At 30.1% G+C, this 23,008-nt stretch overlaps 1 protein-coding gene across 8 annotated transcripts in view; it reads right to left on the bottom strand.

Annotated features, from left to right (window-relative positions):
• Positions 1 to 23,008, bottom strand: part of Oatp30B (Organic anion transporting polypeptide 30B) — a 208,906-nt gene that overhangs the window by 85,261 nt on the left and 100,637 nt on the right. For all 8 annotated transcript variants that reach the window (XM_075379165.1, XM_075379174.1, XM_075379151.1 and 5 more), the window contains 3 exons: positions 19,553 to 19,694; positions 9,192 to 9,408; positions 4,027 to 4,185 (listed from right to left, as the gene is read on the bottom strand). In XM_075379165.1, the coding sequence (XP_075235280.1) occupies positions 4,027 to 4,185; positions 9,192 to 9,408; positions 19,553 to 19,694 (518 nt within the window). The remainder of the gene's footprint in view (positions 1 to 4,026; positions 4,186 to 9,191; positions 9,409 to 19,552; positions 19,695 to 23,008) is intronic.

Here is a 23,008-nt window from a genome sequence, read left to right on the forward strand (position 1 = left end):
ATGCTTTTTAAATGTCTATTCCACATAACAAAACAGTCTTAACAATTCCTACTGCATAACAAATCAAACTATTCAGAGCAAAGGAGAATTGTAGTTTCCTGTTTATAAAGAAAAAAATTTCCTCTTAATTATATGTTATGAACAGCACTGATTCTGCTTCTGTTCTAAATGCAGTAAACATAAAAGGTGTCTCTTTACACCACTTAAAGTTGCATGTTCTTTAAGTTTCTGAAGGTTGAAGTTTTTGAAATTTGACTCTAGCATGATTCTTGCATCTTAGTCATATCATGATAAAAGCAAAACTTAAAATAATTAATGAAAAACTAAAAAAAAAAATCAAACTACAATATATCTGATATTATCAAAATTCCTGTTTCCAACCATTACTACATAGTTCAACATTTTAACAATTTTTTTTGAATGTATTGAACATGTAACTATTTTTAAATTCTTTTCTGACAAAATAATTGCTGAAATTAAATCACAGAAATTATATTTAATGTAATCATTACATTAAAAATATATTTTGTATTATTACACAGTGAATAACAAACTTGATTATAAAAATGTATATCTTAATTTAGTTATTGTTTTCAATTTATTTACAACTATTATGGTACCTAGTTTTCCATTTAGTTACTAATTTTTATTGGCAGTTAGAAAATCAGAAGCAGTTTTGTTCACAAATAAAAAATGTGTCAACCTTGACCTTTGCCACAAATCTTTTAAAAGTGAAAAATAACACACAACTATGAATATAAAAAATATAATATAAACTATGCATGTCAGAAGTAAAATGTTAATTACAAATCGATGTTCAAATTCAATTTCTTTGAAAAGCAACACTTAATTTTATTTGAAAAATAAAGAATAATAGACACATGCTTGACTGATTTCTTTTCTCTTTTCACTCTTATCCAATATTTGTTTCATTGCCTTGTATTTTCTTTTAATTTATTTCTCCTAATATTTTTATCAAAAAGAGAAGAAATTATGCTTAATTAAATTATTATCAATGATTTTTATAAAACACTATTTTAGAATTAAAATTAATAGTAAACAATACAAAACACAGATCTGACAAAAGCATTATTGAATCTACAAATACTATATACAACCAGATGATTTCAGTAACTCATTGCAAGAGTGCAGACCTATAGATTAGAGAATTAAAAACTCATCAAAAGAGATTTTGCTCATACAAATAATACCTTAGAAATCTCTTAAAAATAAGATCCATTAATTTTTTTATTTCTATTTGGAGAAGTGCTATAAAACTTATAAAGGATCACTCTAGATTTTATTTATTCTTGATAATTAAAAAAAAAACATTAGGGGCAAGTTTAAAAAATAATTTCTAAATTGCAAGACAAATTTACATCTGCAGAAACCATAGCATCTTAGTAACATCAAATACCCAACATTAAATTATTATCAATGATTTTTATAAAACACTATTATACTGTCAATGTTTAAAATCAAATTTTCTGCTCAATATACTAATTTAAAGAAAAATTAACTATAATTTTTTTCAGTTTCAGACTAAAATTATGTTCAGATAGAATCAATTTATTTACTTCCCTGCTTTGTTATAATGAAAAATGTTAAAATAGAGTAGTGAAGAAATAAAAAAAATAGATAAAAAATAGATCTGTAAGATAAAAAGATATAAGGGCAGGATACTACCCAAGAGAATGGTGGAATAACATATAATCCATATACATAAAAGTAAACCAATATAGAAGGATTTGTAATTGACGAATCTAAATATTTAGATCAGAATTAAGAATAAATGGAAGAAAAGAGGTAACAGGTAAAATAAGTTGTGAACTCTAATCATGAAAATGTAAATTTCTTAACTACGTAATAATTAAAAAACATAATTTGGCATTGTCTTTTTTCAGAGATTTATAAAATTTATTATTAATGTATTTCTACCACCATTTTTAAAGCATTGCCTATTCAGTTTCATCAACTCTAAAAATTTTTAATTTTTACTGTTAGTTTTATAAAGTTCCCTTTAACTCTGCTATCATAAACCTTAACAAAAATTTCATACTCATAATTTACAATTTATCAGTTGTTTAAATGCATTCAGCATTTACCAAGCTGAGTTCATAACATTACTATTTTCTATACACAGATATAAACTGTGTTTTCAAATCATAGCTAACCTGCTTAGCCAATCATCCCCCAACTCAATCAGCAATCTTAAGAATGTTACCAACCTTCCAGACTGCAGAGCGCTTCTCCAAGAAACATTGCAAGCATTGTATACTTCATGAAATTCACTTAAAACATTACATGCATGGTTAAACTACAAAGATACTCAAGATAGTTGCTAATATTTGCACTGACATGAAAAGTTTACAACAGTTCAAATATGTTGCCTCACAGACAAGTAATCACACTACATATTCAAGCTATTTTTAGTACTCTTATAGATTTCAGACAAAATATAAGAAAGGAAAAAATTCCCTTTCAGCACACCAGAAAGCAGAGGCAGATTTCACCGATACTAAGTAGGGGATAAAAAATATTTAAACCTTTAACTTAAGAAAAACTTCAGATTTACTCAATACGACAATGGTTGCATGTGAAAAAAGTTCACATGTGTAGCATATGACAAGCTCCATCTTCTTATAATTCCAGCAAAATTTTTGTCATCCCTTGCCGTAAGGGTTGATCATAACAACATTTTTTTCAGACAAAAGTTTTACGTAATGTTAAGAAGACAAATGACCACTTAAAACTGATTCGATACTGTCCCTATTAAGGGAGGTATGAATTTTTATATTTGAAACCCCATTTATTCCACCCTCTGAGCCAATGGTTGGTGTTATCAAAAAACTTTTTCTTAGATAAGTTTTAGGCCCTTATTAAAAAAATTGTAGGAACTTTAAACGAACTTCATATTTTATTTAACAGGAAAGTTATAGCGATATTTTGGTTTTTCGAAAAAGCTCTCCCATTTCCATTCCATGGTTCGATTTTGTCCATTAACAAACTCAAGTGAGATTTTGGGTTGCTATATTTTATGTATAAATTTGAAAGTGTTTGGCGCAAAATTACAGCAGTTATTGTGTCCACAAGAAAGTTAAATATACATATATATATATAAACTTTTGAACTGATGATGGGTTTGGGGAATGGGAGATGTGAAACATGAAGATATGTCAAAATTTTCCAGAGGTCAAATCATGGTACCCATTATAATAAGTAGCTTTCTTATGAAATCTACCTAAAAAGGAGAAAGGAAGAAAAAATTAAACATCTACAATGAAAAAAATTACTATAAACCTGTCGATATTCTTCTTAAACATTCAGTATTTGATTAACTGCATTAACTATATTTTTGATATTAATTATATTTGATACAGTACTTTGATTAACTGTATTTGATATTAATTTTAGGGTATTATGAATAAAGTCATGAATATAATTTTTTTTAAACTATTGTTCCGTAATGAAAACCAAGAACTTTAAAGTCATTTTACTGACTCAGAATAAAATAAAGATTTCTATTCAAATGTACATATTACTTCTTTCCTCCACAATTTTGAAATATTTTCAAACTAAAATTACCACCTAATTCCTTACTAAAACAATCCATCCTAATCCACACATAAAGTACAAACACCAGAATGGTACATTTACCTTCTTTGCATTTGAACAAAAGAAAACTGTTGTTTATGTGACACTTTAATTACACTGTTAGAAACACTTCCATTGAAAAATGTTATCAATTTTGATATTATCAGTTAGAACATCTACACTCAAATTTAGAATGCATACAGCTTTTTCTTTTTGCAAAAAGTATATTGTTCCAAATGTAGATAAATAGATGCAACTTCCACTATACCATCATACCATTACTTTAATATTCTATTCCCTTTAACTTTCAAAATTTTAGCAATACATAATACAAAACAATTTATGGTAACCTTTACATGCCATGTTAAGTGAAATAAAATTAAAAATATAATGTAACACAAAATGAGTTCAAACATCATAGAATTGACTTACCTGATGATAGCCTACCTAAACCCATATCTTGTTCCCTAACAGAAACAACTTTGCAGATATTGTCTGATGTTGAATTCGCAATATTAGAACTAGCATGTGGTTCAGCTGTAAAATGAGGTAGCATAAAAACAAGAGATCCAATACCCATTATTACTGCACCTGAAATCAATAAAAGCAACTGCTAAAGTACATTAGAAATTATAAACACTAAGTATAATTACACATAATTAAGTTTACACAGCAGCAAGATGAAATTCTTTATTATACATACGCCAGACCTTTTACTTCTACCAATCATTTCAACTACTACAATGCTTTGCTTAATGCTGAAGCTTTAATAGTTAATAAATAAAATATTATACGCATGTAGATTTTTGTTTTAATAAATTCAGCTCCTTGCATGGTCATCAAAACAAGGTGTAAAAAAATTAATGGTTTAAGATGAAAAATAAATCCCATAAACAGATGAAATATAAAATACTTACACAACAATTTTTTTCATCTCACACTAACTCGCCCATCACCACCTGCTATACACTCCAGTAATATCATTTACTAAGACATTACAGTAATTAGAGTATGGAAAACTGATCTTTATTTGCATCCCATTCATAATAAAAGGAAAAATAAATTACTATTTTTAACTTTTACATGACAGGTGGATGGAATAAATAACTGCCACACTTGTAAGTATTTTCTATACTGGTAGAAGATTTTTTTTCTAGCAATTTAATAACTGTTTTATGATTCCTTTTAGAAATAAAACTTTAAAAAATGTACAGTGTATTTAACAAATTTTGATAATTTCGGCTAATCATAGGCTTCTAGATTTGCAGGTCCTGTATTTGAATCCTGGAAAGAATAAACCAGTTTTTCACCTTTCATTTCATCCAACTCATTCTCTTTGATAAAAATACATGGGTAGCATGTCAAATATAATAAATATTTTTTAAATGTCTTATCTTCTTACATTCAAGGTTTAGCGGTAGAAAACCAGATTTCTTGGTAGAGACCAATATTTAAAGATTTTTAATGATTTAGAAATAATTATTTATTCCTAATGCTATTGCCATTTTCAGTGAAATTATCCAACTTTTCTTTTTCCTTGTAGAGTAAAATACTGAATCTTTAGGGTAGTCTTTTATTACAAACATATTTTATTAATGTTGCTGCCACCTGTGCTTTTCTTCAAGCTAAAGATACTTAAAACAGCACATTATCTACATTATGTAACTGCTCTAATCAAAAGCAGTTTTTAACTCTCCTCAAAAATCTCATCTCTGCAGCTTGAATCCTACATCCTAGTACTTTGTAAAAACCCATGACTTACTTCCACATAAAACAATGGGGCAACTATTACTAAACAGAATCTCATTTTCACATCTATTCTGGCTTTATTAATCAATGTTCTAATAATGGAGCCACGAATCATTTGGAATCTATTTATTTATATCTCTTTGTAATCAGAATCAGCTGTAACTTCCCAGAAAAGTGTTTTTAATCATCTCCTCTGAACTCACCTTACCTCACCTCTTCTAAAGTATCTTTATCAACATTTTTCAAAATTTTTAGCACCTAGTTAGCACATTATTGCCTACCACAAACAGCCAACTATAAGCTTGTAATCTTATCCCGTAAGTCTAAATGAGCTTGTCCAACAATTTTCTTAGCTATATTTCTTAATTAACAGACATTAACAGACATTCCAGTGTTTTTCTTTGCAGTAACTCAAGATAAACTTTCTTCAATACATTGTTCCAAAGATGAAGGAACAGAAACTACTCCACTCCTCACCTTTCCTAGTAAGTTTAGAATGGAATTCCTGTTGTTCCTGTCAAAATGGTTGTCATTTTTTCAGATGTAGGATATCATACTGAAATTCTAAGAATACAAATATAGGATAAAATTGATGGTGTAATATGTTTTTGAGCATAAATTTGTTTAAATTATCTATGAACTGTATTTCCAGCAGTTTTCAAGAATATTGTAACCCCAAAAAAAATAATCTAAAAAATATACTTTTTAGATTCAATATAAATTTATACTGATCTTGAATAAATAAAATTTGTAGAAGTTTTAATTTTGAGAAAACTGATGCAAGTAGCCATCTAAAAACAAATAAAAGCTGGTTTTAGAACAATATTGACAAACTTTTATTTGTTAACATTTTTCATGATAGAATGATGTTACACTTTTAATATGAAATAAAATCATTTTGTGATATTGCAAAATAATTTGTACAATGCCTGTTCAATTTAAAATTCTTGGGTGGGTTCCATATAACTTAAGTAGTGTTGTAAATTTCTCATCACTAACTCTTTTACCTTAACTTAACTCACAAAAGTTATTCAATATAATATACAGCATACACAATATATTATACTATACTATTCATTAGTTGCTAATATTAGCCAAATATTAAATAAAAATTTTCTCAAACAATTTAATTTTTAGATTCAATTTTGAATATTAAACATTTTTTATTTATTTTTTTTTTTTACGTAATTAAGTAACTCCATAAACTGCTATTAGACTGTCTTTTATTAAACTTTTCATTTATTCTGAGTAGTTAACCTCTGTTTCTATAATTTTTTTTACAATATCAAAAAGATTATTAGTTTTGTTTATTACAATATCTACAATATTTATTTATTACAATATCTTTCTCTCATACTCTGTTTACTCTTTCTAAAAATAATGTAACAAAGTTTTATTTAGAAAATAAATTTATGTCAAACTTTAACTGGAGGTTAAAGGACACTGGAGGTGTTTTTCACCTCCAGTTTTTTGGACTTTAAAATTATCTTGGAAACTAATGTACATCCAGTTCGAGACTTTTTTTTTTTTTAATCTCTCTGATCACAAAAAACCTTTCCACCAATTTTTCCCCTAATTTATGACCCTAGAATTTAGTATAGTCACACATTATTGGAACAGAAATCAGGACAGAATTTTTCACTAGCCATAACTGAAAAAGAAAATACTTCCAAATTAATATTTATACAAACTTTTTCCATTATTTTATAATGTGAAGTGAGATAAGGTGATCTACCTCATCTTCATCTTTGATTTCATTAATATTTTGTAAATACTTCAATAATATTCTCATCAGCAAGTGGTGCACAAGTCTACACATTGACATCAACAACAACATAATATATGAAATTTTGAAACTTTTTAATTTTCTCATTTCTGTGATTCTTCATGCATTACTAAGATAAAAGGCATTAATGGGGGAAATCTGGCACCATTAGAAGAAAATCTGGAAATTTCCAGAAAAGTAGTTAGCAATATTTGTACTTTTCCACATGCTTTGCCATCAATTTTCATATAATTTAAAATATATTTTGTAAAATAATTTATTCAATGTTAAAGTTCTCAGTTATTTTTTTAACTATTTCTATCCCACACATCACTTTTAAATTTTGAACAATTCCTAAATCCACCAGTTGAAGCTTAAACTTGGTGTTTGGGAATAAAAACAAAACTTTAATTTCTTTCTTCATTTTCCCTCCTGTCAGTAGCTTGAATCAGGTAAGCTTTTTCTTCAATATTTGTTATTGTTGAAGTTTCCTTGTTTCAGCATCAATCATTTTTCAAACACCCACAACTTTATCCAATCAAATAACTGAGAAAGTGCAGTATTACGCAATTACATAATAAGAAGACTAACAGATAGTGTTCAGCTTTAAAACAAATTTCACAAGAATTGATTAAATCAAAAGTTTATATACATAAAAAAATAAGAGAGGTTGTAAAACACATGACTGTCAAAACACATCAATACATGCACACAACAGAGTACTTACAGGTAACATGTACAATACTTATTGTAACAGAATGAATTTTGAATCTTATAGCAAATTTCAAGTTGCCAAGTCAAGACTTTATAGCTCCTTATGGATTTTTTATTTTGAGTTTTACTAACATTTCAAGTAATAGAGCACAAGTATTGCACACAATAAAAATGGTTGACTTCAAATTAGCAAGGATTTCAAGGAAATTAGCAAGGAAATATTTATACTGTACAATTTATAAATGTACACATACTGTATATAAAACATAAAAAATTAATGTTCACAACTCTTTCACAGATTATACAAATTCCTATATATATGCATATGTAAAACTGAATGACTCTTGATGTTTGGTGTAGACAAATAGTATGATTAATAGCTCTGTAATTCATGAAAATTGTTAACATGTACATGCTCCAAATATAAGTAAGCAGGAGCTCTCTCCCAAAATAATAAATGCATATGAAACAACACTACACTCCTGTTTGTTTGAATTATAAATGTTATAAATCAATAACATGCGCAACCATTGGTGCAGTAAAAATATAATGAATACATACATTTTGTGTAAACTTAAAACTAATCATGATTCATAATTGAGTATAAGCAGCAAGTGCCTATCAAGAAAGAGTAAATGCAGAGCTTCCATTAAACATTTGTTTATCAGAAAAAAATATGTCATAATCAAATGATTCGATTAATGAAATATCTTCTGCTATAGGTTACTTATTTTTTCCAAGAAAACTAACTTGGAATCAATTATTAACCCAAAACCTTTTGCTTATAGTAAAAGAAATTTAGATCCTTCAATTTTTAAATGCATTTGATAAATTCTGCATGATTTAAATTTTTAAATTATATGCATTTAATTCAAAATTCTGTAATAACCTGGAATCATATTTTCAATTTGCTAATTGAAATATTGAATTATATTAAGAAGATTGATAACGTTCCATGTAATTGTTCATCAATACCATACATCATGTAACTAAAATCACATATGTGCTTCAAAATTTTATTGATGCACAATAAAAGGTATAGTTCTGAACAGTACCTTTTTTGTATCATTTTAAAAAACACTTAAGCTAACAAAAAATTGTCTTGACAAAATAATGACCATAAAATTAAATTGATACACAAAGCACATTCCGATAGTGTTTTAGCATAAAATAAGACATAATGGATTTAGAAATAATTTAACTTAGCAATAACAATGACAGATTATTTTTAAGCAGATAAAGAAAAAACCAAAGGATCGCAGACAGCTTGGTTTATTAAGCTAAAGAGGTTGTAAAATCAGTAACAAAAATCTCTAAGCCATATCGTGCAAATACAAATAAAATATTAAGGAATGTTACTTTAAATTACCAATGCCAATCCAAACTGGAATGTGCCTTCGACTGCCAAGGTAGCTGACAAAAATGACTGTGATAACATTGCCAATTTCATAGGAAGAAGCAATGAGACCAGAGAGACTAGATGGTATCTCGAATCGCTTCTCTATAGTTGTAATAACTGAATTAATATAGCCTGAACTAAGAGCCTGCTGCAATGTAACAAGGAATGACAGCAGCAGTACAAATATCTATAACAGACAATAACATAGTCACTAAAGTTACAAAGACAAGAATAAAATAAAAACGTGATAAGATTCTACAACAAAATAAAAAGTAAAATATCTTTCCTCTTCTGATGTAAACATAAAATCAAACATCTCATTGCAGAAAAGAATACAATGATAACAATAAAAAATGACTGCAGAGAAATTGTACAAAGAAATGGCCAACTAGTTCAGTTTTGTAACAGAGGAGATATGTACTGTTTTTTACCATTTTAATTTTTTTTTTAATTTTCCCACATTTTCAAACAAAAATACTTTGAATATAAAAGTAATAACATACTATATATTTACCAATATCCATCTATAATTCAATATCGATCAATGATGATGACAAAAAATAAAAGGATATCATGAAACTGTCTATATAGACAATATATTCTTTTACAAAAACTTCCACTTCTGTATCTGAAAGACTTCTGGCAAGACCACCAGACAAGAAAAACAAAAAATTCTTGTGCAGTTCTGCACAAGAAGACCGACTTTTCATTATTTTATTTTATATAATTTTCTGTGCATGAATTGTAAATGAGAAACAATAAACTAAATGAGAAAACTAAAAGAGATATACTTTTTTTTAATTTAATATTGAAATATATTTCCTGTTTATAAGAAAATTAAATTATTTAACGGTAATTTGATAAAATCAGATTCTAAAAATAGTGAATAGACCCACAAGCATTAAGTTAAAACTCACTCATCACTGTTACTCACTGCATAAGCATGTATGAAAAATACACAAATACTGTCAATATAACCTCAAATTGAAGTTATGTTATCTGTTGTCAATCTTAAATTGAGTGTAACTGAGGAACAACTTAACTAATCTTCAACAAATTTTCAAATGCACTAATACAGTACATCTAAATTTCAATTTTTCTGAAATTGGTCTAATAGTTTTTGAGATTTTTGAGCCATAAATTTTATATGTAAGCCTATAAAACATATAAGTAATATGTAAGCCTATATATATATATACATATCAAAGACAAAAGTACAAACCTAGCTTTCCACAAGCAGTACAGCATCTAACAATTTTTCTTACCTTATCTTATTGTTTCTCCAATTTTTACATTAAAAGTGCCTTCGGCGGTTTCCCTCATCGTCAGTTAATCAAAATTGTTTTTAAAAAACATTTAATTATTTTTGAAAAAATTTAATTTATATCATAATTTAAAATTTATGTTTGAAACGGATAAATGCACAAAAATAAGTTTTTAGATGTTAACATAGAAATTAATAAAAGTATAACAGCCATACATAGGAAACCAACAGCAAGTAAAATAATTATTAACAAAAGATCGAATCATCCTTGGGTACACAAAATTAATATATTTACAAACATGTTAAATAGAGCGATACATTACACACAGAATAATAAGGAAAAATTAGATACAGAAATAAATATTATAAAAATTATTGCAATAAAAAATGAATATAGCATCTCATTAATTGATAATATTTATAAAAAAACAAGAATTGAAATCGATTAACTTAACGTTGAAACTTATGTAATAAACCTGACAAAATTTACATACAATATTCCTATACTAATAATATTATTGAAAATTTGATTAATGTTTATACTGCTGAAATATATAAACCAGCATATAAACCATAAAACCATAAAATAATTAAATAATAACATCCATAAAATAATTTTGAAATTCCATAATGACTGTAATGATCTGTGTGGTGTCTATAAAATAACATGATTGTAATGATCGTAATACAAATCAAATACAAAATAATGATCGTAATGATTGTAATAAAATTTATACTGGGAAAACTTATAGATCATTTAGATTTAATTGCAAAACACTTTAGATTTTATAAAAACAATACTTTGGTTTCTCTAATCTTACCTGACCATTTAATAGTTAACAAACATTCCATCACTGACTTGGTACAAATTTAAAAATAACTGAAATTACAAAAGTGTGATAATAACAATAAAAAATTAGACATTTTAGAAAAATATTATACATACAAATATAGACATAAGTTCAACTTCATTAATATGCAGACAGAGTTTGATAATGATTTTCTTATCAAAACTGTCATAGATAGCAGTACATTTGTATAAATTATTAAGTAAAATTTATATAATATTAGTACAGTACTGTATGTGTGGCTGACCAAATTCAATATTTTTATTTTTGAGTACATATTTTATTACAATATTCAACAATCTAAAAAATTTTATTTTAATGTGTAATTTTTTTTTTAATTTTGATTAATTGACAATGAGGGAAACCTTTTGAAAGTGCTTTTAATGTAAAAATTGGAGAAACAATAAGGTAAGAAACATTGTTAGATTCTGCACTGCTGGTGAAAAGCTAGGTTTTACTTTTGTTTTTGATATAGTAAGTACAGAGGAACATATGGACAATATATGAACATACTAATTTTACTAAATTAATATATATATATATATATATATATATATGTATAATAAAAAATGAAGATTATTTAATTATTAGTTATTTAATTTTTTAAATTAAATTTTTTTTTTATTTTAACCAAAAATTTTTACAAAATGTAAAAAGCAAGTAATGTGTAAATGTAAACTGTCTAAAAATTTATAAAAAATATCACTGAAGGTGGGCTTAGGCCTGAAAAAATTTTGATAAATAAAAAAGTAAAGGTAAGAGTGTTTCTCTAATTCTGTGCTTTGCAGAGGCTGAAAAAATATTATATTGTATAATATAATATTTATGTACATAGGGGAAGAAATGAAATATAAAAAGTTTAACCTAAATAAATTAATTAATATGTATGGGGGACATTCAATAATAAAAGAGACAAATTGATGTAGAAATGAAACAGTTTGTAGGAAGAGTTTTGTACTTTGACAACTTAAGGTTGGCATCACTGGGATGAGCTAAGAACAGCTGACAAATAAAAATTGTTTTGTTTATAACCTCAATATTGCATCTAACGATGGTGTGTCTGCTTGAAGTTTCCGCATTACTTGAACAATGTTCAGTGATCTGTATTTTGCTTTCTGAAGATGAAAAACCAGCTAAAATCTTTTCTCGAATGATTTTACAGTATGGTGAAAGTTGTATGAACTGTAGAAACTTTTATAAGTGGGTAAAACAGTTCAAAAACAGTCGAACCTCAGTGACTGTCGAGCAACGTACTGACCGGCCAGTTGAAATATCAACTCGTTCGCTTGAAACTCGCATTGACGACATTATTCATGAAGACCAACATATTACAATTGAACATATAGCAAAATCAGTTGCAGTAAGTGCTGGCACAGTTCATAGATCAGTAACAAGTTCTAGAACAGCAAAACAAGTGCAAGGTGTGTCCCGAAACAGTTAACGCAACAACACAAGGAAACAAGACTCAAAGTATGTACAGACTTGAAAGAATATTATGAAAGGGAAGGTGATGCTTTCTAAACAAGATTTTAATGTGTGAGTGAAACTTGGGTTCACCATTTTGAACCAGAGTCTAAAAGACAAAGCATGAAATGAAAGCACACCAGCTCACCTGTCTGAAAGAAATTCAGAACGCAAGTATCAGTGTGTAAAATCATGTTGACTGTCTTTTGGGATGCCCAAGGTGTCATCTTTTGTGATTATTTGGAAAATCAGCGTACAATAAATAGTGTCTACTACTAATACATGCAGATGAAAAAAGTAAAGCCAGCAGTGAAAGAAACACGTTGCAGACCTCAAAGAAAGGACATGATATTGCTACACGACAGTGCTTGCCCTCAATGGTTGGGAGATACTATCACATCCTCCCTACAGTCCAGATTTGGCTCCCTCAGATTTTCATTTATTTGGTCCACTCAAGGAGGCATTAAATAGAAAAAAGTTCAGCAACAATGAGGAGGTCCAAAAATTTGCAGGAAAATGGCTCAAACAACAACACAAAGAGTTCTTTACATCAGGTATAAAATAACTAGTTCATCATTGGGAAGTGTATTAATACTGGTGGGGATTATGCTGAGAAGTATATTGAATGTCCCTCATATATCTATATAAATAAAAATGTAGATGTTTGTTTGTTCAAAATCTTAAGTCTCCATAAGTTCTTCACCGATTGCTTTGAAATTTTGACACAATGTTGCATTCATATACACTTGTGTTTTTAAACTGTATACCTGCATTTATATACCTAAGATGTCATACCTGTAAAAGGTAAAAACATGCTTTTTTTTAAAAAAAACATTGTTTCTGTTGGACATTTAGTTTAAAAGTATAGGGGCAAGGGAAGCAATTTTAGCACTCAGATTAATAGTAGAAGGAGGATTAAAGAAAAACAAACTAACATACTTGGCATTTATAGTCGTAGAAAAGGCATTCAATAATATAGACTGAAATAAAATGTTCAGCATTTTAAAAGAATTAGGGTTCATGTACAGAGATAGAAAAGCAATTACTAAAATTTACAGGAACCAAACAGCAACAGTAATAATTGAAGAACATAAGAAAGAAGCCATAATAAAAAACCCTGCCCCTGTTACTTTTTAATCTTTACATAGAACTAGCAGTTAATGATGTTAAAGAACAATTTAGATCTAAAGTAACAGTACAAGGTGAAAAGAAAAATATGCTACGATTTGCTGATGATATAGTAATTCCACTGAGAGTAAAAAAGATTTGGACGAAACAATGAACAGCATGGATGAAGTCCTACGCAAGAATTACTGCATAAAAATAAACAAGAACAAAATGAAAGTAATGAAATGTAGTAGAAATAATGTTCATGGACCACTGAATATAAAAATAGGAAGCGAAAAGATTACAGAGGTAGAAGAATTTTGATATTTGGAAAGTAGAATTACTAAAGATGGACAAAGCAGGAGTGATATAAAATGCTGAATAGCACAGGCGAAACGAACCTTCATTCAGAAATATAATTTATATACATTAAAAATTAATTTAAACGTCAGGAAAAGATTTTTGAAAGTACATGTGTGGAGCATAGCTTTATGCGGAAGTGAAACCTGGATGATCGGAGTACCTGAGAAGAAAAGATTAGAAGGTTTTGAAATGTGGTGCTATAGGAGAATGATAAAAATCAGATGGGTGGATAAGCGACAAATGAAGAGGTGTTGCAGCAAATTGATGAAGAAAGAAGCATTTGGAAAAATAGAGTTACAAGAAGAGACAGACTTTAGGCCACATATTAAGGCATCCTGAAATAGTTGCTTTAATATTGGAGGGAAAGGAAGAAGGGAAAAATTGTGCAGGTAGGCAATGCTTTGGAATATATAAAACAAATTGTTAGGGATTTAGGATGTAGGGGGTATTAACCTATATAAGTAATAGTAGTAACAGAAAAACTAAATTTTTGAGAATGATGATCATCCTTTTAAACAACAAATAAAATATTAGACAATTATTCTGCTTTGCATTTATCAATATTTCATCAACATTAACTATGCAAATGTATTAATATGTCAATATTGTCATATTGTTAACATGACAACTGTTTCTACGTCATGCTAGAATGGTTGAATCATTTTTTTTAATCTTAATTCTGCCGTAATCTTTAATGAAGAATATGCTGCGTATTAACAAAACAACAATTTTTTTTGGAACAATCATTATAAAATAACAACAAATAAATTCCAAAATAATGTTTAAGAACTTTTGTAAATAATACTTTTTTTAAATTTCAAACAAAAGCTCTAGTCTTCTCTTAGTAACAGTTTTGACTAAAAATTGGAAGAAAATTACTTTTAGCTTATTGTGAGAGTGTATTCCATACAGTAAATAAAACCTCTACAGCATAAAAAAAAAATAATTAAGTCTAAAAAAAGAATAAAATAAAATTAAAATAAAACGATAAAAATAATAAACAATTACTATTATAAACAAAGAATTTCAAAGTAAGTTCAAATTTAAACTAAAAATGTAAAATGCACAATAAAATATAAGTACTATATTGTCAGCAATGGATTTGAAGATTAAGCCCCAGGCTCAGATACATATTTGAGGTATGTTAAAAATTTGCCTGATCTTATTTTTTTCTTCAGAGGCAGTTCTTAACTCAGAACTGCAGTTATCTATTGTACTTACATTGGACTTCTTTTCTGCTTACATGTGATTGACCACTGACAAAGTCAGTGGTCAATTACTTGTCTTCATTTATAACTGCATTAAATAATTTTAACACATTCTCATTTCATGTATAAATGAAGACAACATATGAATAACATTACTGTATTATAAACTTTACTAAAACTTAGGTGAACCCAACCTGAAATGAATTTAAGATTCACCCAACATTTAACAACACTGTTACAAGGATTTGACAAATTAAAAAATAGTATAATCATTTCATAAATGACCAAACATTGGTTGAAAGTAATCAATGTTTTGGTATACCACTAACAAACCAAAATATTTCAGTAACGTTACTGAAATAAAAGAAATTGTATATGAATATGCTGCATAATAATAATAATTATTATTATTATCCAATCTCACATCCAACCCTATCCAAATTCCAACCCCACGTCTATTACGTCAATTACATCTATGCAAATATCCAGGGCAGGCAATGACATGATATTTCTGTACTTCACTTATGTTGGCCAGTGGGCAATGGTATTGCTCAGAAGCATCCTTCTAGAGTATAGAATTGGCGATCCTAAGCTCTCCAAGCTGGTCATGGCTGTGCTTCTCAGTTTCACTACATACAGTGGAGAAGGGAGGCATGACCATGGTCTGTTTTTGCTGACATTGAGTGAAGTGTAGATGGGGATTGCTTATTCCTCCTCCCAGAAGTGGAACCAGGTTGAGGGTGAGCTGATTTAGGCTTGCTCTACTGAAGTCTTGTACCGCTCAACATGACTCAGTCACTTTGGCCATTGGCAGGGATTGTCTCAAGGGTGTAGAGGGTATCAGAACCCTTACTGCTAGAGCCCTGGGAAGTCGATATAGCAGGTCAGGGAGTACCTGACTTCCTAGTCCAAGTTAAATTTCTGGGAGGCTGCTGACTAGAGGAACTGAGGCAGGATCTGTGATCTGGGGCATGCTCGCCTCTCCGCCCGCACTTTGCGACATAATGACTGGCAAAACTTTTTTTATGGAAACATCTATTCCACAATTTTTGTGGTAGAGAACCCACATAAAAACCTTCATCCAGGAGAGCCTTTATCTTAGTAAGCAAAGAGAAGGAGAGCATCGAGTTTAGTGATACAGGAAAGAAGAATCGAAGTAAGATTTGAGCAAAAGGTAGTGAAGTGATACCAAAGAAAGAAGATTTTATCAGTCCTTTTGTGATTCCTCGAGGGATCATGGAAGCTACAGGAGGACCTGTTAAGAAGACAAGGAATACTGCTATGGGACTGTTTGGTTGAGACTGTCAACAACCTACAGTCATCACAGCTACTCAAAGCTAAGAAGATGGGACTTATCAACATTGAAGTTGTACCACATAATACAGTAAATACTTCCAAAGGTATTGTTATGCACAGGAACTTGCTGAACTGCACAGAAGAAGAAATCATTGAAGAGCTTTATGAACAAGGAATTGTTGCGTGCTGATGATTAAACACACAACTTCTCAATGGAGATGCTGTATCCTCCATTTCGCATGTACTAACATTTAACAAACTCAAGTGTCCTGAAAAATAAAGGCTGGATTTCATAGGCTGGATGTTCATTTGTTCATCCCGATTACATTGCAGTGTTTTGGAGGTCAGAAATTCAGGCATTCAGCACTGCAATGCAAAAGAAAACAAATTCGTATTTGTGATGAAACATTTTATCCTGATGACCCGTGCAGGGATCCACTTGTGTCAATTATCATGGGCACCATTCTGCAAAATCTAGAAACTACTGATTTATAAACAAGAAGAAGCAACCCAGAAAGTAAAGACCATACAGAAGAGCAGGTTACTTCGATGCTAGTTGAATTGTACTTAGCAGATCACCAAAGGTTATGTCTTATACTCAGGTTGTTGCAGCTCTATCAGCTTCCTTTAAAACAAGAGAGATCTGAACTGGCACCAGCCCTAGTTAATATATTGAATGCATTATTAACAGAAAATTGAAAAATCATCCAATTAAAGAAACTAGTCAAAAACTGGTACAGAAGGTAGCAGATCTTATTAAAAAAAAATGTCTTCTCCAACAAGAAATGAGCCTTCAATCTGTTCTGAGGTAAAGGAAAATGAAGTGAAGGCCTAGATGGCCTGAAGCAAACACATTGTAAAACAAATTTTAGATCAAGAAAATCCCCATTCAGAGAATCAAGAAGGAAGAAATAATGGCGATAAATTAAGAGAGTGTTGGACAAGCAACAATGGAGCCTCTGAAAGCACGAAGGTCTGTAAAAGAGAAGGGAACATACATATCAGCCACCCCACACACTTTTAACATGCACATGATGCATCAAGTCTTGACTCTGATGCAATGCTCACCACATCATCTGGGCTGGTATCATCTGATGCCGACAGCAAAATATCTCCAAGACTTACTGTGGGGGTTCAGAAGATTCTTTCGAGGCCTCAGACACCCTGGAAACAGAGGTGGAAGCTATCAGGATTATGAAAAGAAAAAAGAAGAGATGGACTAAGGAAAACCCTAGGTAATAGAAAATATGAATGTTTAGTTTTATAAGTTTTTAACAAATTTTCATTGAAAATGAGTTTTTAAGAATTGTGGAATTATTACATCTGTTTTGACAGATATGACAACACTTTTTTGAAATGGAAATATGTTTTTAAGTGGCAAGGGACTTATACATGCTTGTTATCTTGTGTTTCTTTAAGGTTTTAATATCCTATGACAAATTATTTCTAGATGATCTATTTGGCAAGACTAGTCTTCTGACTAGTTTGCTAGTTTTTTGTTCTGGAAAAGGGTTAATGATGACAACCATAGCAGTCCATGCCCATAACACTACAAAAAAAAAGAAGTAAATAATAATAATGTTGTAACCCACTGAAATTAATCTAGTGGTTAAACTCATTATTGCAAAATCAGCTGATTTTTGAAGTCAATAGTTCTAAGGTTTGAGTACTTGTAAGGCAGATGCTTTTATATGGATTTGAACGCTTGATGGGTAACGGTGTATTTTGGTGTTTGGGTTTCAATTAAAAACATGTTTCAGGAGTGGTCAACCTGAATCTGCTGCTGTCAGGCCTGGGATGTTGATAGCAGTAATTGGATTTGCCTATACATGAGCATATGCATGCTCATACACACACACACACGCGCGCGCGCGCACAGACCAGGTAGTAGCTGGACTGGTCTGAGAAATATATGTATGTATAAATAATAATATTGTGATGTTCACTGCAAGAGAAAAAATTATACAAATGGTAAACTAGGTAAGAACCATCAAATGCCCATTCCAAACCCAATCCAAAGCCATCTAGCCATCATCTAATGCCATCTAGCACATGTGATTCCCTGGGTTCAACAAATAGGTTCTGTACAAAGATCACTCTGATTTTTTATTATTCTAAAGCTGAAAATGCTTTTTACAGGTCATAATTTGAGACCCATTAATCTGATGCTGTATGATTTTGCATGCAAATATTTAAAATACAGTTTTAAAACAAGACTTCCAAATATGTAATTTCAAAAATGAATTCCAAAAATGTGCTAGACACATTTTTGAATGTAGCAAGTATATGACAAGTTTTGAATCTAGACAAGTATTTTGAATCAAGGAATCATAATTTGAAAGAGAAAGAACTACAAATAAATTTGTGGAATTGTCTAATTTAAAAATGCTCCAAAACTGTTTGACTTCTATCTACCAGCTTTATTTGATTTTTTTCTATGATATTATTATCTGCATCATCTATAATATTTCCTATCTTTTTTTTTTTAAATTGACATGATTTACATTCCGTTCCAAAATAATCTTAAGTACTTTCATTAACTAAGCATTAAGTTCAAGCTGAAAATAAACATCTCATTTTTAATGAAACACAAAAAAAGAGATTAACAGATGTAAAGAGAGATTAACAGATATAAAAGATTAGTAATAATAACAACATAAATACATAAAGTGGGTGTATAAAAAAATTCCAATTTCAAAAATATTCATATAATAACAACAAACTACAGACTAAATAATGCATAAGAATTTGAAAATTAATGAAATTAAATTTAATAAATACCTTGATACTAGCAAAGCTCTGTATTAAAAAAGGCCTACAAGCAAAGAATCCACAGTCTCGTATATCCTGTGGAAGAATCCCTGCAACCTCCGCAAAAGAAGGATGGTTCTTTTCTTTAGCTTCTGCTTTCGCTCGTTCACTACTAAAAGAATTAAACAAAAACTGTAAAATTTTATATTATATATTTATGGATATACATTACAGTAAGTATAACTAAGAAACTACCTCTACACCCATCCATATTTCATCACACAAAACAGACACAATAATTGTTTCTTTCAAAGCTTTCATATTATTGGAGTACTCAGTGACTAAAATATCTTTTGGATCCGGCTGAAATGTTTAGATAATGTTTCAAAGTTCTGTTTGGTGAATTAAGTTGATTTCTAGTAGTTATAAATCCCCAAAAGAAATTTCTAGTAGTTCCAGTATTATATTTCTGTCACTTAATGGGAAATTTTCTGACGAATAACTACATTTAAATATATTGGGTCAACACAAACAAAATTGTAGACAGATTTTTCCACACTATATTCTCATCTGGGCAAATTGTATATGCTGCAAACATAGTTTAAGTAGAGCAACCTTGTCAATCCTTGACAAATTTATGGGTATGTACAACTGATAGACTAAAATTGTGGAATGAAATCAGGATGCCAGATCACAACTAGCCAAGAAAATTGCTGATTCATTAACATAATACACTAATTCACACTTCAGCAATTGCAATGGAAAAACTGGCCAAATTAAGTTAAAACTGCCCTACTAAATTTAAGTTAAGTTAACTGCAATTGCCCTACTAGCCAGATTTAGCTCCTTGTGATTTCCAGAAACCTCCTGGATTTAACGCAATGGCTTTGAGAAAAGAAATTGCTAGTGACTGAAGTGATTCTATAAATAGCTATTTTTAAGGACAAATCGTTCTCCAAAAAAACTATGAGGGTTACTGAAAAGTAATACACAGTCATTCATAATTCACAAATGAAAAGAAATAGTCAAATGAAAAGAATTTTTTTTTTTGTCTTCAGTCATTTGACTGGTTTGATGCAGCTCTCCAAGATTCCCTATCTAGTGCTAGTCGTTTCATTTATCAAGGCTCGTTTAGCTTGTGCTATTCGGCATTTTATATCGCTCCTGCTTCGTCCATCTTTAGTAATTCTACTTCCCAAATAACAAAATTCTTCTACCTCCATAATCTTTTCTCCTCCTATTTTCACATTCAGTGGTCCATCTTTGTTATTTCTACTACATTTCATTACTTTTGTTTTGTTCTTCTTTATTTTCATGCGATAGTTCTTGCGTAGGACTTCATTCATTGTTTCTTCTAAATCCTTTTTACTCTCGGCTAGAATTACTATATCATCAGCAAATCGTAGCATTTTATCTTTTCACCTTGTACTGTTACTTCGAATCTAAATTGTTCTTTAACATCATTAACTGCTAGTTCCATGTAAAGATTAAAAAGTAACGGAGATAGGGAACATCCATGTCGGACTCCCTTTCTTATTACGGCTTCTTTCTTATGTTCTTCAATTGTTACTGTTGCTGTTTGGTTCCTGTACATGTTAGCAATTGTTCTTCTATCTCTGTATTTGAACCCTAATTTTTTTAAAATGCTGAACATTTTATTCCAGTCTACGTTATCTAGGTCTATAAACGCCAAGTATGTTGGTTTGTCTTTCTTTAATCTTTCTTCTACTATTAATCTGAGGCCTAAAATTGCTTCCCTTGTCCCTATACTTTTCCTGAAACCAAATTGGTCTTCTCCTAACACTTTCTCCACTCTTCTCTCAATTCTTCTGTATAGAATTCTAGTTAAGATTTTTGATGAATGACTAGTTAAATTAATTGTTCTGTATTCTTCGCATTAATCTGCCCCTGCTTTCTTTGGTATCATTACTATAACACTTTTTTTGAAGTCTGACGGAAATTCCCCTTTTTCATAAATATTACACACCAGTTTGTATAATCTATCAATCGCTTCCTCACCTGCACTGCGCAGTAATTCTACAGGTATTCTGTCTATTCCAGGAGCCTTTCTGCCATTTAAATCTTTTAATGCTCTCTTAAATTCAGATCTCAGTATTGTTTCTCCCATTTCATCCTCCTCAACTTCCTCTTCTTCCTCTATAACTCCATTTTCTAATTCATTTCCTCCGTATAACTCTTCAATATATTCCACCCATCTATCGACTTTACCTTTCGTATTATATATTGGTATTATATCTATTCGTATTATATCTTTGTTTAACACATTATTAGATTTTAGTTTATGTATCCCAAAATTTTCCTTAACTTTCCTGTATGCTCCGTCTATTTTACCAATGTTCATTTCACTTTCCACTTCTGAACACTTTTCTTTAATCCATTCTTCTTTCACCAGTTTGCACTTCCTGTTTATAGCATTTCTTAATTGCCGATAGTTTCTTTTACTTTCTTCATCCCTAGCATTCTTATATTTTCTAAGTTCATCCATCAGCTGCAATATATCGTCTGAAACCCAAGGATTTCTACCAGTTCTCTTTATTCCGCCTAAATTTGCTTCTGCTGATTTAAGAATTTCTTTTTTAACATTCTCCCATTCTTCTTCTACATTTTCTACCTTATCTTTTTTACTCAGACCTCTTGCGATGTCCTCCTCAAAAATCTTCTTTACCTCCTCTTCCTCAAGCTTCTCTAAATTCCACCGACTCATCTGACACCTTTTCTTCAGGTTTTTAAACCCCAATCTACATTTCATTATCACCAAATTATGGTCGCTATCAATGTCTGCTCCAGGGTAAGTTTTGCAGTCAACGAGTTGATTTCTAAATCTTTGCTTAACAATGATATAATCTATCTGATACCTTGCAGTATCGCCTGGCTTTTTCCAAGTGTATATTCTTCTATTATGATTTTTAAATTGGGTGTTGGCAATTACTAAATTATACTTAAATTAATACTAAAAAAGCAGCTGTAGTTTTCCATTGCTTTCAGCTGCGCAGTACTCAGAGGACTGAGTGATGTTGATATGGCCGTTAAGTCATTGTGACTCACGCCCCTAACAACTACTGAAAGAGCTGCTGCCCTCTTTCAGGAATCATTCCTTAGTCTGGCTCTCAACAGATACCTCTCCGATATGGTTGCACCTTCGGTCCAGCTACTCTGTATCCCTGAGCACTCAAGCCCCCTCACCAACGGCAAGGTCTCATGATTCATAGAGGAGGATGAAAAGAATATGGCATAAAAGTAAATTTTATTTCCCACAAAAAGTTACACTTATTTTTCCAAATGAAGAGCTTTTTTCCTGTTTACAGCTACATAAACGCTGGTTCTCCCAATGATGAACCAGTTTTCTCATTTCATCAACGAAGAATGCTTGTAATCATTTCTTGACCCACGACCTCTTTGCATCCATCAGTTCATCACCTGCAGTGAAATGAATACATCCTCTTTAATGAAAACATAAAATAAAAA

Source organism: Lycorma delicatula, chromosome 1, assembly GCF_047948215.1.
Source record: "Lycorma delicatula isolate Av1 chromosome 1, ASM4794821v1, whole genome shotgun sequence".
Taxonomy (NCBI): domain Eukaryota; kingdom Metazoa; phylum Arthropoda; class Insecta; order Hemiptera; family Fulgoridae; genus Lycorma; species Lycorma delicatula.